At 43.2% G+C, this 15814-nt stretch overlaps 2 protein-coding genes and 1 non-coding gene across 4 annotated transcripts; 1 reads left to right on the top strand and 2 right to left on the bottom strand.

The window, feature by feature from the left end:
• The first annotated feature begins 663 nt into the window (after positions 1 to 663).
• On the top strand, positions 664 to 3239 carry LOC119302984 (glutamyl-tRNA(Gln) amidotransferase subunit C, chloroplastic/mitochondrial-like). Its single transcript, XM_037580054.1, has 5 exons — positions 664 to 938; positions 1030 to 1070; positions 1424 to 1479; positions 2583 to 2637; positions 2722 to 3239. The coding sequence occupies exons 1-5, from the start codon at positions 726 to 728 to the stop codon at positions 2795 to 2797; spliced, it is 441 nt and encodes a 146-aa protein (XP_037435951.1). The 5' UTR covers positions 664 to 725; the 3' UTR covers positions 2798 to 3239.
• A 4428-nt stretch (positions 3240 to 7667) lies between these two features.
• Positions 7668 to 7741, bottom strand: TRNAE-UUC. Its single transcript has one exon. It is a non-coding gene; the product is annotated as a tRNA-Glu (tRNA).
• Positions 7742 to 8156: 415 nt separating this feature from the next.
• On the bottom strand, positions 8157 to 13718 carry LOC119302982 (rhomboid-like protein 15). Of its 2 annotated transcripts, none has more exons than XM_037580052.1 (13): positions 13518 to 13718; positions 12859 to 13024; positions 12100 to 12403; positions 11279 to 11311; positions 11100 to 11191; positions 10924 to 10997; positions 10712 to 10806; positions 10555 to 10642; positions 9559 to 9701; positions 9095 to 9146; positions 8958 to 9011; positions 8611 to 8685; positions 8157 to 8516 (listed from the first exon to the last, which is right to left on the bottom strand). In XM_037580052.1, exons 1-13 carry the CDS (start codon positions 13539 to 13541, stop codon positions 8511 to 8513), a joined length of 1206 nt encoding a protein of 401 aa, XP_037435949.1. In that variant the 5' UTR covers positions 13542 to 13718; the 3' UTR covers positions 8157 to 8510. The 2 variants fall into 2 exon arrangements, with proteins under 2 accessions (XP_037435949.1, XP_037435950.1); XM_037580053.1 differs by having other exon boundaries at positions 9604 to 9701.
• Positions 13719 to 15814: the final 2096 nt, after the last annotated feature.

Below are 15814 nucleotides of genomic sequence, written 5' to 3'. Positions count from 1 at the left end.
GCCAACATTAGCCACATGGTCACGTATAAACTGGTGATGCACATCAATATGCTTAGTTCGAGAATTTTGAACATGATTGTGTGCAATCTTAATATCACTCTCATTGTCACATAGTAATAGGACATGTCTCACATTCATGCCATAATCTTTAAGGATTTGTGTCATCCATAGTAATTGAGCACAATATGATCCGGCCGCAATGTATTCTGCTTCGGTGGTAGATAAAGATACAAAATTTTGCTTCTTGGAAGACCAAGACACGAGAGACCTCCCAAGGATTTGGCAAAAAAAATCCGATTCAAGAGGCCAAGACTCAAGAGACCTCACAAGACACACTAAAACGCGTCTATATATATTTGATTCAAAAATAGAACATATTTTAATTTAAAACCTGAGTGATTATTAATTAATCTAAATGTGTTTACATGCCCCCTCAAAAAAATGTATTTACATGCAAAATCTGCCACGTGAACCGTGACGAGGCTCGCAGCACAGCAAGTCGGAGGCGACGACCCAGCCACCAGGCGAGGTGGATCCACGAAGCCCAGCCAGAGCTCCAGCCAGCGACCGCAAAATGCCGCAGGACAATCACAGCCGTAGAGTACAGATCGGACGGTGCACATGGAGAGGGGAGAGCGTCAGCAGTGGGATAATCCGCTGGGATCGCCTCTGGTCCAAATCCAAACCCCTCCCCCCTTTTAGCATCGCCGGCAACAACGACGGCCATGCTCTCCGCCGCCGCCTCTGCCATTCCCAGGCTCCGCTGGGCTGCCGCGCCGCCGGGGCACGCCTCGCCGAGGGCCAGGTGGTCTCTGCTGCGGCGGCGCCCACTCTCCTCCTCCCCGAACGTAGCGCCCACCGCGGGGCCGGGGCCCCTGGAGCCGCCGGACCTTCCCCGCCTCGCCAAGTCTGCCCGCATATCTCTCTCGCCGCAAGAGGTCAGCGCGCCACTCTTTCTCCCTCTCTCTCGATGGTAACCCTCTAGAAACTTTCCGTGAGCTAATGCTTTGCTGCCTGTTCGACCGCTAGGCCGAGGAGTTCGCGCCCAAGATTCAGCAGGTGGTGGACTGGTAATTTACGATCCCTTACCTGTTTTTATCACTCTGCACAATTCAGACCTTAGCATTTGCTACCTGGTAGTGGAATTGTTGGAGTCTGTAACAATAAATGTAGATTAGACTCGAACGGTGGTTAGAAGGAACATCGTGTGGTTCTTCATGGCAAATTGACGGTTCCCGTAATCCCATCAGAAATGTTTACCACAAGCGCTCATGCTTGACTTAGGCCCAGTAAATTATGCTCCTTGTGGTGGTGGTTGTTTAGGTGGGCTGTGAGAAACCGTGCTTGATTCGGGGGACTGAACTTATGCTTATTTATGCCATCAGAAGCAGTTAGAAATCATTATTCTCTCTTTTCCTTGCAGGTTTGGGCAACTTCAAGCGGTTGATCTTGAATCCATTGAGCCTTCACTTAGAGCTGGTACTCATCCATGTAACTCTTCACATTTCTATGTAGGATGGTTGCTTATCACTTACTAGTGTGCTAGTGCCCCTTAGTCCAAAGACAATTTCGAATGCTTGTGATGATTCATGTGAATAACATACTGTACATTGATCATGTCATATGGTATAGCAAGATCCCTCAAAATAATCTCAATAGCTATGACAAAGTATAATGCCTTGTTGTGTTTAACTAGCAAAATTAGGCATTTGCTTCAGGATTGCCTCAGCTCTATTTTATGCCATTGTGCAGTTCATAGTATTATATCCATTTTTTATTAGACAAGTTCATTGTAACAGTGTGCATGTGCTCTTGAATCTTGATATGTATGTGTTCGGTAGTACCACACTTGACAATAGTCACAGTCCATACTTTATACCCTTTTTTCTCTCTGTACCCAGATTCTCTAACTGCACGGCGACTTTTAAGTTCTCTTGAATTAATGTATAATATAGGGAACAGACCTGAAATTGAAGGATTAGTGAAGAACAAAAAGAATCTCATGAATTATTTATGTTTGTAACAACTAATTTTGAATTTTAATATGTAGCAGAACAAGACAGTGAGCCATCTGAGTTGTGAGAAAAAAATATCTATTTGCTTTCTTCTTTGACTAATTTAATTCATTGTTTCTAACATTGTATGCTTTCGTCCAAGGTATGTGGTGCAAACGAAACCTTGTGAACACATGCAATAATTGCTCCACCAACATGCAGTCCTCAGCAGGCAGCCGGGATGCTGTTGCGCGGCGTCCTGTGCAAAATTGTAGTGGATGAAAGGAGCCACACAGTATCCCGGCTGCATGGCACACATAGGCATTGGTTGATCAATTGTTGCACATGCTCACTGAAAAATTGTTTTTCTACAAAATAAATTCCTTCATCTACACACATTTATGTTGCTTAAATGATTGTACTATATCTTGCTCCCTTGGGTTGCATTTGTTGTACAAACATACAGCTTTTTTAAAGCTATCAGAGTTCCTAGAAATTGCACTAAGCAATTATGTTGCCCATGTCTTTTATTCTGTCTGTCTGCCACCTTCTGTTACCTGTTTTCATGTTTGGCTATCTTGGTCACAGATACTGCAGCTGGTAGTTCTTTAAGAGAAGATAAGGCGGAACCATTTGCTAACAGGTAACAAGGCTCCATGTCTTCGATTGACCTGTTATCAAGCTTTGCAGCAAAGGCTGAGTATCTTTTCTGTTTCCGTCAATGCAGAGATGCCATAATAGAAGCCCTTCCAAGTTATGATGATCCATACATCAAAGTGCCAAATGCACTGACCAAAGAATGACATGTGGGTCTGTAAATCAAAGTTGTGATATTGTTAACATTCTATTTCATTATACAATGAGGCATGGTGAATCAACTGAGCTTGCAAAACATCGAACGAGCAATCAGCAAGCCTGAGTTAAGTTTGACATCCTCGGCTAGAACAGTACGACTCAACAATTTGAGCGATGGATCTGCAGTGCCTGCAATAGAAGATCCATCCTTGCGTGCCATCCTGTGTTCGGACCAAATACATGTCATTTTCTTAATGTGCTTTTATTTATGTTTCTGGAATGTGGGGGCTTCTAGCGCCATGCCTCCCAAACGGCGATAGGGTTCATGTGATGCTATCACCCGGTAATTTGTCTTCAATTCGTTAATCCTGTAAGTTTTCTGGGTTAGGCTGAACCTCAGGACTCATCGTGCTTTCTGTTTGAGTTTTCTGCAGGTTTTAGCTATTTCAATTTTGCATTGGCCAGATCATGTTCCCGTACTGTTGGAGTGCAATATCTAGGGTTGTTCATTCTCTCTCTATTTTACACAAATCAGATGATAAAAAGCTGGATAGTGTGACCATAAAAAAATGGTACCAAATGAACGCCGTGTGGAGTCATTGGGATGTCATGCCTTCTTCAAACATCAGTCACGCTTTTTTTTTTGACAATATACATACACACGAAAGTTCGATGGCTGTTGCTCAGATAGAAAACTATCGTGTTGGCCAGAACATGCAGTGTTTTCTTTTTAAACAATTCAGTCAAGTTGCACAAGCCCAAGCCTAAAATTAAAATTAAAATTATTTTTCTTTGGTGCATCTATTGTCAAGGCGTCCAAACACAAATGAGAGAAATACACAAGTGTGGCCAGAAATGTCACACTAATCCAGAAGCCAGGGCCAAAAAGTTAAAGAAGCTGGAAAGTGTGATCATCACAAAAATAGTGCCAGAAATGTCACTCTAATTCAGAAACCAGGGCCAAAAAGTTAAGCCGGAAAGTGTGATCATCACAAAAATAGTGCCAAATGAACACATTTGTGGAATCAAACGGATGCCATGCCTTCTTCAAATTCCCAGTCACGCTTAATTTCTTCAATCCTTGCGGCTTATATATATACATTCATGGACGTCGCTCTTAGATGAAAATTAGCATACTGGCCACAACCTGCTCTGTTTTCAGGTTCCATGTTACAATTGGTTTGTGCATTTGGTGTGTGGGCGTTCAGGCTCAAGTGAGGGATTGGAGAAAAACAAATTATAAATGGACGAACGACGTGAATCTACTAGGTTGGTGACGCTTGACTTCCGATCCATCCTCTCGCCTTGCAAGGGTACCACTGCTCCACGGATCATGATCCATGGTGGATCAGGAAGCATTATAAGGCAGCTATCTTTGATAACGCATACCCTAGCCTTACCAGCCTTCTCAACAGGGGCGTAGCAAGGCCCAGGGCTGCCAGGGTCATGCCCTGAGGCGTGGGGTTTGGTTTCTTCGTTGACGCTAGTTGTAGTAGCGCATTGTAGCTACAATTGCTGCTGTATATACACTGCTGGCCCGGGGGCGTACGAGGAACCTGGCTACGGCACTGCTGCTCGACGAAGTCACCCATAGTCAAAAAGTGGTGTAAATTTGGAGTGTTGGCACCATCATGGTTTGTACATAAACTTTTTATTCTATCAATGGATAAGGCACAGGGGTTTTGCGTGTTCTCGGGAGGAAAAAAGCCCACTAGGGCAGATTCTTGGGTTCGTCAACTTCTTTTGAGGAGCTGTATATACAGTGATGGTATTAGTCAGTTAATGCTTGGAACAGCTGGAGCCCTTGACACGTCCATGTTTCAGTACTACATAAGATTGGAGGGCAAAGTAGCTTCTATACCTATACAAATTGCATAATCAATGTCACCTTTTCCGAAAACCACTCCGTCACGAAGATCTCCTCTATGCTCCGTTCTCAAAGTGCACTATCCATCCGGACTGAACCTAACCTTCAGATAAGCAACAGATATGCTGCTCGAATGCTTGTGCTGATTCATGTGAATAACATACAGGACATTCATCATGTCATATGGTATAGCAATATCCCTCAATATAATCTCAATACCATAATCTTGCTCCCTCGGGTTGCATTCGTTGTACAAACATACAACTTTTTTTAAAGCTATCGGAGTTCCTAGAAATTCCACTAAGCAATTATGTTGCCCATGTCTTTTATTCTGGCTGTCTGCCACCTTCTGTTAATTGTTTTCATGTTTGACTATCTTGGGTCACAGATACTGCAGCTGATAGTTCTATGAGAGAAGACAAGGCGGAACCATTTTCTAACAGGTAAGAAGGCTTCATGTCTTCGATTGACCTGTTGTAAAGCTTTGCAGCAAAGGCTGAGTATCTTTCCTGTTTCCATCAATGCAGAGATGCCATAATAGAGGCCCTTCCAAGTTACTATGATCCATACAACAAAGTACCAAATGCGCTGACTAAAGAGTAAAGAATGACATGTGGGGTCTGTAAATCAAAATTATGACATTGTTAACATTCTATTCCATTGTACAACGAGGCACGGTGAAACAATTGAACTTGCAAAGCATTGAGCAAGCAATCAGCAAGCCGAGTTAAGTTTGACATCCTTTCGCCTAGAACGGCACGACTCAACAATTTGAGCGATGGATTTGGAGTGCCTGCAACAGAAGCTCCATCCGGATGTGCCATTTTGCGTTAGGACCAAATACATGTTATTTTCTTAATATGCTTTTATGTTTCTGGAATGTGGGTGGCTTCTAGGGTTATGCATCCCAAACTGCGATCTGGTTCGTGTGATGCTATCAACTGGTAATTTGTCGTTAATTTGTTAATCTTGTAAGTGTTCTGGGTTAGGGTTTATCCAGCTTATAGGACCCGTCTTGCTTTCTGTTTTGATTTTTCTGCAGGTTTTAGCTTTTTAATCCTGTAGTAAAATGTTCTGGGTTAGGTGGAATTAGGGATGCAAGCGGACGTCCCGCATATCCTGCATAAGTAGGGGGATGGTTCAAACTAAGCTAAATCTGGGTGGGGAAGTTATAGCTAATGTGATCTATTTATACTATGAAGCGGCGTGGATCGGGTGCCGCTCTGCATCCCTAGTGCACACAAATCAGACTACAAAGAGCTGGATAGTGGGAACATTAAAAAAATGGTACCAAAGTGTGCAATCAAAGGGATGTCATGCCTTCTTCAAACCATCTGTCATACTTTTTTCGACTATAGACATTCGAAAGTTCGATGGCTGTTGCTCGGATGAAAAAGTATCGTGTTGGCCTGAATTAGTTCTCATTCAAGTTGCACAACCCCAAGCCTAAACTTTATATTTAAACTATTTTTCTTTGGTACATTTATTGTGTAGGCGTTCAAACTCAAATGTGGGATTGGAGAAAAACGCATGTATGATTAAAGAAGCTGGAAAGCGTGACCGTCACAGAAATAGTGTCAAATGAACGCATTGTGGACTCAAATTGATGCCATTCCTTCTTCAAATCCTTAGTCACGCTTTCTTTCATCCTTGCAGCTTATATATACACACTCATGGCTGTTGCTCTCAGATGGCAAATTATCGTGTGTGGGCAACAACCTGCTCTGTTTTTAGCTTCTATGTTACATTTCGTTTGTGCATTTAGTGTGTGGGTGTTCAGACAAGTGAGGGATTGGAGAAAAACAAACGTGAATGTGTCTTGGTTAGTCAGATAGACGGATACATGCAAGGGTCGGCATAGCCAGAAATGTCATAGGATGCTCGACCAATTTGCAAAGAGTAATCTTACGTATGTTCTCTCCCTGTTTTGCTAGAACAAGTTCAAATAAGTAAAGCCAATAAGAAGGGAACATACATGAATGGTCTTGTTTTTATAGATGTTTTTGAAGGCTAAATGTGAAGGCCGTCTTGCTCATGATCTAGGAGTATTGTGTCACAAGGCCTACAAGTTATGGGTTTGTTTGTTTCATGGAAAATCATGTCAGATTTGTTATAGTTGTAGGTTACATTTTACTTTACTTATCCCTTGTACCTCTTTCTCTACTAGAGAATATTTTTCTTACAGTAATTTCTATATTAGAGAATGTTAATCTCGCACCATACAAAGCGCCGGTGCGCTAGTTGATAGACGCTGGAGAGGAAATGCCCACTATGGCAGGTTGTTGGGTTCGTTAAGTTCTTTTGAGGAGGTGCCTATAATAGATGATCCATACGGATGTGCCATTTTGCGTTCGGACCAAATACATGTCATTTTCTTCATATGCTTTTATGTTTCTGGAATGTGGGGTGGCCATGCCTCCAAACGGCAATAGGGGTTATGCGATGCTATACCTGGTAAACCGTCTTTAATTTGTTGACCATGCACGTGTTCTGGGTTAGGCTTAACCTCAGGACTTGTCATGTTTTCTGTTTGAGTTTTCCGTGGGTTTTAGATTTTTAATCCTGTAAAATATTCTTGGTTAGCCGGAATTCTATGTTCAAATTTTACATTGGCTAGATCATGTTCCCGGACTGCTGGAGTACAGTCACTAGGATTGGTTATTCTTTCTCTAGTGCACACAAATCGGATGATAAAAATCTGGATAGTAAAAAAAAAGGGTACCAAATGAACGTGTGTGGAGTCAATGGGATGTCATGCCTTCTTCAAACCATCAGTCACGCCTTTTGCTTGGACGGAAAAGTGTAAGCCTAAAATTTATTTATTTTTCATCATTTTTCTTTGGTGCATTTATATTGTGTGGGCGTCCAAACTCAAATGAGGGATTGGAGAAAAACGCACGCATGGCCAGAAATGTCACATTGATTCAGAAACCAAACCAGGACCAAAAGATTTAACGAAGCTAGAGCTGGAAGGCGTGAACATGACAGAAATAGTGCCAAAAAAAAGTGTCCTCCATTGCCGGGATTTGAACCCGGGTCGCCTGGGTGAAAGCCAGGTATCCTAACCGGGCTGGACGACAATGGACTGTGTGATGTTACCTTTGGCGCTGATATGTCATACGATCTGTCCTAGGGTTCCGCAAGGGTACTGCATCCATTGATGATGCTCCATGGTGGATCAGGAAGCATCATAGCGCAGCGATCTTTGAGAATGCACAGCCTGACCTCACTGGCCTGCTACTGCTATCACCCATAGGCGAAAGCAGGGACAGTGGTTCTAAGGCGTTGTGGCGTTGTAAATTTGGGGTGTTGGCCCTATCACGGTTTGTACATAAACTTCCATTTTATCGTTTTGCGTTTTTCAAGGGAAAACAGGTTGTTGGGTTCGTCTAAGTTCTTGCTGTAAACGCCCAGAACTGGAGCCCTTGACACTTCCATGTTTCAGTAGATAAGATTTGAGAAATGCAAGTAGGCAGGCACTAGGCAGTAGCTTCTGCAACTATACAAACTGGATAATCAGCGTCATCATTTTGGATAATACTTTCAAGTCTTAGTGCATACACGCGCGGTGATGAAATCAGTCAACTGATGCCTGGAACTGGAGCCCTTGACACTTCCATGTTCAGTACTAGTGTACTACATAAGATTGGACAAATGCAAGCAGGCACTACACAGTAGCTTCTGCACCTATACAAATTGCATAATCAATGGCACCTTCTCCGAAAACCACTCTGTCACCATGATCTCTATAAAGTCCACTACCCATCCACAGTCTGAACCTAACCTCCAGATAAGCAAGAGATATGATGCTCGATAACTGCGCTCACTTCGATATAGAATTGTGTGGCTAATCCCTAATCCTGGAATGTTTCCGCAATTGCAGCAAAAGAAAGTGATGTCAGAAGGAGTAACAGAACACTGAACAATTAATTTGAAGACAGTATCAGTAAAAACCTGCTGGCTCATGAGAATCTCAATGGCAACGTTTGGATCTCCGTCCGCGGCGGCAAGAGCAACTTCAGCCTGAGTCTGCAGCAAGAAACCATTCCATCCGTGAGATGCTTGCGATCCCCTCTACCATAAACAGTTCTGGCCTCTAACATAAATATGGCTTTAGATTGAGTTAGTTTGTCCTCCGATGCTTACTGTAGTAACATCAAGCATGGCCGTCAATATATTTGCTTAAATCATCTAAGTAATCCGGTTTGTTTTACCCATTTTTTACTTCAAATCTACTATGGGTCTCTTGCACACCGACGTGCACTAGCATGACAAACTACAAAAAGGCTGTGAGTAAATACCCTTTCAAAGCCCATCGCAACCAGCTTCTTAAGCTCTTCATCGAATGTATCAGTCTGCAGAGGATAAGTTGTCCAGTAACCATTATTAAACCAATAGCAACAGCCGACAGGAAATCAAAGGGTACATAACACAATACCTGGTCAGCTGTTACTGTTGCATCAGCTCTGACAGCGTTTGCTGCTGTATGCCTGTTACAACGAAGGTCCAAAATTACAAACTAAATAAGTAGTGCCTCTTTTTTCAGGTAAATAGCCCTTGAAAAGCTAGATAACAGCTTATGTAAGCTTATGCCATTTCTTGGAGAGACATTAAGCAAAACCATTTCTCCTTGCTATTACATAACACACTTCCTAAGTAGTGACTATGGCATTTTCTTTCAATACGAGAATGTACCTAATTAAGTGTTATTTTTTTTATCAAAAAAAGATCATCCTTTAAATGACGACCCCCATGATTATATGCTTGAAGTTTTTTATTAAAAAATTATGCTTGTGATTATATATCCTTCTAAACACTGCTGCTTTTCTGATTTCAATATACAAGTGACGACAACGTAAATGTGTAATACATTGACGAAGTGTCGAGTAGAAAATGCATTACTGTGAATTTGTTAGAAGGTCGCTTGGGGTTGAGTTATCCAACAACCTAGCATGCAAATTTGCATTGGCCTCCCTTGCAGTTGGTTCAGTTCCTGTAGAAGCAAGCGTCCGCCCTCTCCCTGGAAATCTCGGGTCTTCTTGTTCCTATGAGAGAATATTTGGCAAAGTCTTTAAGCTATGCATTACAGGGATAACCCATATTTCAGAGAACCTTGTAAGCTTAGGACAGCATCATCGTGATGGCTGCCAAAATAAGTGCTATGAGAGAATATCTTTCTAGTGTATGGATTACATGAAGACAAAGAACCTTGTACGCTTAGGACAGCATCATCTTGATGGCTGCCAAAATAAGTGCTATCTATATACTTGAACTGAGCTACCATAAAATTGATAGGACATATGAGCTAACATATTTTCAACTAACTGAGTCAAGCAGGACCAGTTTCAACGAGGAACGGTCTAATGTACAATACAATCTACGTATTAGTTTACAGTTCTGTATATAAATTTCGTATACACCATCTTCTATGAATGCATATATTGCACTAGCAACTGTAGCTTTTTGTTCTATCCACTATCTACACAATTGCTTGGAATAGGTTTATTCACACTCAAACAGCCAGGTTACAAAATATTAACAGCAAAACTAACTATTACTAGTCATATACTCTATCTGTGGAATGATTCGATCTCAATAGTCTTTTAGAGCTCATAGAAGCTTCACAAGAAAGCTTCCAGGAAAAGCTCCATGGATCAATAGCCCTGCCTCCATATCACATGGTTATTTTTCCACTAGATCAAGGACAATAACGTAAACCAAGTGCAGCTCTAGAAACTTCCAGTCTATAACAATGTTCAGATTATGTCTTCTTGATGACCTACTACGATTAGGTCATCATTGTAGTAATGTATTGTGCTAAAACTATATGGCTTCGCCAATCTGACCATGAGATCAACAGTAGACATAAGTAGTAAACTGTGTTCTTACTTTTCATACCTGATTAGTAGACGTCTGAACAGTGGATGTCCGCCTACTTGGCATCCATGACGAAATATTTCTCAAGAAATTTGCATTTATCAGAGCGCTGTAAATTCAAGAACTTGATTCATTACTTTCCTGGACAGCAAAACAATAAAAAGTATGGAAACAATACCTGGGTGGAGTGGACATGTTAGAATGTGTAGGAAGCTGGCCATATGTTGTTCCTCCAGTACAGAGAATAAAGCCAGGACGCCTAACACAAACAGACTGATATCCAACATCTCAGGAAAAACATATCAACAGAAAGAAATGTCTCCCAGAGGAGAATGGAACTATGAAAGACAACATAAGGACAAGTTGATTCATTTGGAAAAGAAAACTTACTAGCATGGACAAGCCTTCGATAGAAGAGTAAAATGATGGTCCAGGCAGCAAGTAGTTGAACAACCCATAAGTGTCTGAGGGAAGTAAAGAAAAGCTCAATAAAGGTGATAAAAATACCTAATCTACCTCATAAAGACTCAAAAAAGGAAAAGGTCAAATGGGTACAAGGAACAAACATGCAAATCCAGACAAGATGCCAGAGAGGTGCCCCAGTAATGAAACATTACTAGCGAGAAACTGAAACAGTATCAGCAAAATCCATGCATACCTGACAATGCACAAATATAAATATTGCTGTATAATTAAACATAGTAAACTGGATGCAAGAAATTCAACAGGTGCATAGAATGAATACCATTTTGCAGGGACATTGAAGAGACCGAAGACACTGGCAAATGAGAGAGGATGTTACTTCATATGCATTAAATGTCATAAAATAAAATGAAGTAATGGCTTCATTTAAAAATTTGGGTATCTGTGGACTTTCAAGAAGGGGCATTTTCTTTCTGAAAATGGAGAAAGTTTCAATTTAACTTCTCTGGATGCTTGGCTAATGAGTGATGATGCTCTTGCAATATCAGGGAAATATAAAAGCAACAACCAGAAAAAACAAATAAGGATATGTAGAAAATTATAGTAGTTCAAGATGTCTAGTGAAAACTGGAAACATATATTGCTTGCATTTGTGCAACCTTTGATCCTGGACCCCTGGGTTAGTGAATAACCCCTCATATGCAGGAATGTTCTTTAGCCACACATTTGAGCCATCTATCCTCCATACAGAAGTCTATGTCTAGCATGCCTAATTGGGTTTAAATACGATTTTGCAATAGATATAACTCTATTATAGCAGAGTGAGTTTTCCTCATTTATTAATTGGATGTAATAAATGAAAATAATTAAACACTATTCAATTATGGCCGTCAATTGACCATATCTATACTAGTCCGAAAGCATTACAAACTTATCATACAGCATGATATCATGTTTCAAGATTTTGACAACAGTTTACAATCTTATATTCAGCATACCAAAAAAAGGGTACGACCTCAACAGACAATTTGAGTAAGCAAACATTTTTAACATTAGGCATATAATCAATTCATGCCGATAAACTGAACCCTCATGCAAATCATAAAAGTAGGTGTAGCATTAACAACCAGAGAAGGGATGCACCTTCGATATTGCACTCCACTCAGGCTTGTCTCAATGACTATCATTGAGAATATAACTCCAGAAAAGCCAATCGAACATTCATCCACAAGATATGAGACATGGTATAAAGGATTATAATCCACCAAGAAGGCGATGATGAGATGGAAAATTGCATTGGTTGTTGCAAGAAGGAACATCAGGAACAAGAGACGGACTGATCCCATAATTCTCTCCAACTCGGTCCCCAAGGGTACAAAGGTCAGCATGTTGAATAGCACATGAAGCAAAGAGCCATGAAACAGAACAGATGTGTAGAACCTGTACACTGAACGAAAATAAGCACCACGTCAGGGTAGACGTACCAAAAGAAAATGAGAACTACAACATAAATTTTATAAGTAGCCTTGAGCTTGTTCAGCATTTGGATCTGTAGAAAGGTGGATATCCCAAGTAGCGTGAGTCTTTTGTCGTTTACTTCAACGATTACGAACATTTCAGCAGGTAGTATTAACCTCTGGAAGAATTGAACAGGTGTTTCATGAATTGATGGCATATTGGCATGTGTAAATAGAACTTCTTGTGTTATATGCATGAATGGAACTTGGATGTGCACCATTAAAACAATCACTGCGAATGAAAGGTTTAAGCCAGGTGACCTTTAACAGAACCTATATGCTCAGCGTAAATGATAGATTTCCTCTTTCCACAAAAGAACTATTCCAGCATTGTCGGAGAAACTTGTATTTATGTTCCGTGAAAAGGAAGGTGAATTAAACAGACCTTGAAAATGTGAGGCCACTGCAGAAGGCAAGAAGCATATCTCAGCGTAGGAGTCATATCCAACCAACAGGCACACCAGATATATCGCCGCACATATTATGGTAACGCCGGAAGTAATGAATGGGGTGCTGCCCCACCACTGGTTCAGCCTAGTTGAAACCCCAGCCTGCATCCACGAAAACATATAGATGTAATTAAGAAGAATAAAACGCCAAAATTTTGCCACATTTCCTGCTGTGGTATCCTCCACTCCAGTAAACGCACTGCATAAACACCGCTCTAAGAGCCATCACAGCAATCCCCTACAAACCTAACAGCGAAGCAGCAGACTTATCAAAATCAAACCAGGGGAACCAAGCCCACTGCCCGGAAATAAAACCCATTCATAATCTGGCTCGAAACTTGCAGGCCTCCTCTTTCTAGCTTAATTCAAGCAACCAGTGCCCCCCGGGGGGAACCCCCGCACAAGCCAGGATCGATTTCCTATCGATAGGAACTATGGCTTCCCACGAAACCTTCGGAGCGCTTCCCCGCGGAACCCCTGGGATTTAGCTCGTGGCAGGAGGAACCCCGCGGCGATTTGGGGCTAGCTTCTGTCAGATCCGAAGGCGCCCGCGGAAATTCACCCGGAAATCGAAACTGGGGACAGGAACCCGCACCTCCGTGATGATGTTGGGGCGCATCTCGGGCGCGCCTCCGGTGCTGGTGGCTCCGCCGGGCTGGGATCGAGAGCTGGAGGTTGGGGTGTCTGTGGAGGGGTGTGCGGACTAGCGAGATCTCGAGGGTTTTGGGGGCGCCGGCCGCGACCTCGGGGAAGAAGAAATGTGCCGTTGCTGTAAAAGATGAGCATTACTTGGGCTCGAAGGGGCCTGAACAGGTCCCAGGGTCCACGCGGGGGTGATTTATGGAAAAACAAAATTAACCATGAAATTAGAAAATATGTACAACCTGTCAAAGAAAATAGCCTAAAAAAACCTGTCAAAGCAAAACCTAACTGAATACTCCCTCCGTCGCAAAACAAGTGTCGCTGATTTAGTAAAGTATTTGCATTGTTGATAGAATTAGAATACTTAACTGATGCGGAGCATCCCAAGATCATCCCCATGGACGCACCCACACCTCCAACGACACCACTTGGACCAATGACACGAGTCCGAGCCAAAGCTATCGAAGATAAGGTGAACTCACTCCTCTCGGAACTTCCACTTTCTATGCATGAGACATGGCTACTACCTAAGTCCGAGGTGTTGTGCATGATTAGGTACCAAGAGGGTCCCCCCGAAGATGTGCATGAAGATGTACAAGTCCCCAAGTCCACGGAAGAGGAGAACCAACGGAAGGGGCCAAGAGCGTCTCCCAGGCCCCGGACATCCGGCCAAGGCCCCGGAAGTCCACCCCCTGGAGCGTCTTCCACTACAGTAGCCCAGCCACAGAAGGCTACAGGCCCCGGACATCCGGCCCTGGCAGCCTGGACATCCGGCCTCTCCCGAGCCCCGGACATCCGGCCACCGGCTCGGAAATCCGGCCCCTCCGAACCCGAGAGCAACAAATGCCACCGCTCCAGCCCGGACATCCGGCGTCGCCTGAAAGCCCGGACATCCGGCCCGACCAGCCCGGACATCCGGCCTCCCCTGTCTGCGCACAGTGAAGGGCCGAGGCCCGTGTATCCCTTCTCCCCCCTAGACTATATATACTCCACCTCGTACAACTTTCTAGGGTTAGAAAAGGATTAGCTCATATTTTGTGTGAGAGCTTTGCTCATCCACTTGGTTACCTTCTCCTCGGAGATTCGAGCCTCCACCGGAGAAGATCCCCCAAGCGGATTCAAGACCCCTCTTTAGGGAAGAACATCAAGACCTCCTCACGGAGAAGAATCAGTTACCCTTTTGTATCGTCCCTAGTTGATCGTGGATCGTGTATCTTACTTTATGTACTCGAGGATCTAGCCCATGTGTGACTTGTTCTTGTTAGTTTGAGTGTTCCTCTCGTGTTTCCCCTTGTGATTTTCCTCGTTCCCCTCTTTGTGTTCCTCGTGTTTTTCGCGGGATCCGCTCATTTCATGAAAGATCGGGCGATTAGGGTTCTACCCTACATCATCTTGGTATCTAGAGCCAGGTTGATCACGATTTCGGAGCCTCCCCGTTGTGTTTCTAGCCTTGTTTTGTTGTTTTTCGTCCTAATTCAAAAAATCCCCATCAAAAATGGCCCCAATTTTTTTTGTGATTTGTTGGTGTGTTGAGATTTTGTTGGTTTGGATCCGTGGATTTACTTTGTTTTGAGTGGATCTAACTTTCCATCCTTTTTCCCCCAATTTCCATCCACAAATTCCTCCGAATTTCGCCCAGATTTAACCTCTCCTCGCGGTGTTCATCCTGTTCGTCCCCGGATCCAGAGCTCGGACATCCGGCCCGTCCAGCCCGGACATCCGGCCCCCGGACATCCGGCCCCCGGACATTCGGCCTTCCACCCGGACATCCGACCCCTGGCAGCAACATCTCCATCCACCGCCCCGTTTTCCGCCCAATTTCCACCAAATTTTGTTCCGGTGCCCACCATATACCATATATACTTCCGCATACCTCCACCACTTCTGCATAACCCAACCATTTTTGGACCGTTTCGCTCTCCGACACAATTGCTACTTCGAGGTTTGAGAATTTGAGTTGCGGTACCGTATCCTTTTGTGTTTCGGCTATCTAGGTACGGTTCGACATCGACATCACCGTCGCTCATCTTCGCCACGGACGTGTCCTACAACATCACCGCCGTCCTACATCGTCATCAACAACGACCACCTCGACTACATCTTGGTATTCGTGCCACCATTTTGACACCATACCGGAAGCAAGATCGGTAACCTCATCTTGGTATTGGACATATCACTCTTGCCATTACATTGATAGCCATCATAGCCTTACTCCTTTGTGTTGCTTACCCATCGAGACTAGCCATCGAG

Source organism: Triticum dicoccoides, chromosome 5A, assembly GCF_002162155.2.
Source record: "Triticum dicoccoides isolate Atlit2015 ecotype Zavitan chromosome 5A, WEW_v2.0, whole genome shotgun sequence".
NCBI lineage: Eukaryota > Viridiplantae > Streptophyta > Magnoliopsida > Poales > Poaceae > Triticum > Triticum dicoccoides.
This window is presented reverse-complemented; position numbering and strand designations above follow the sequence as displayed.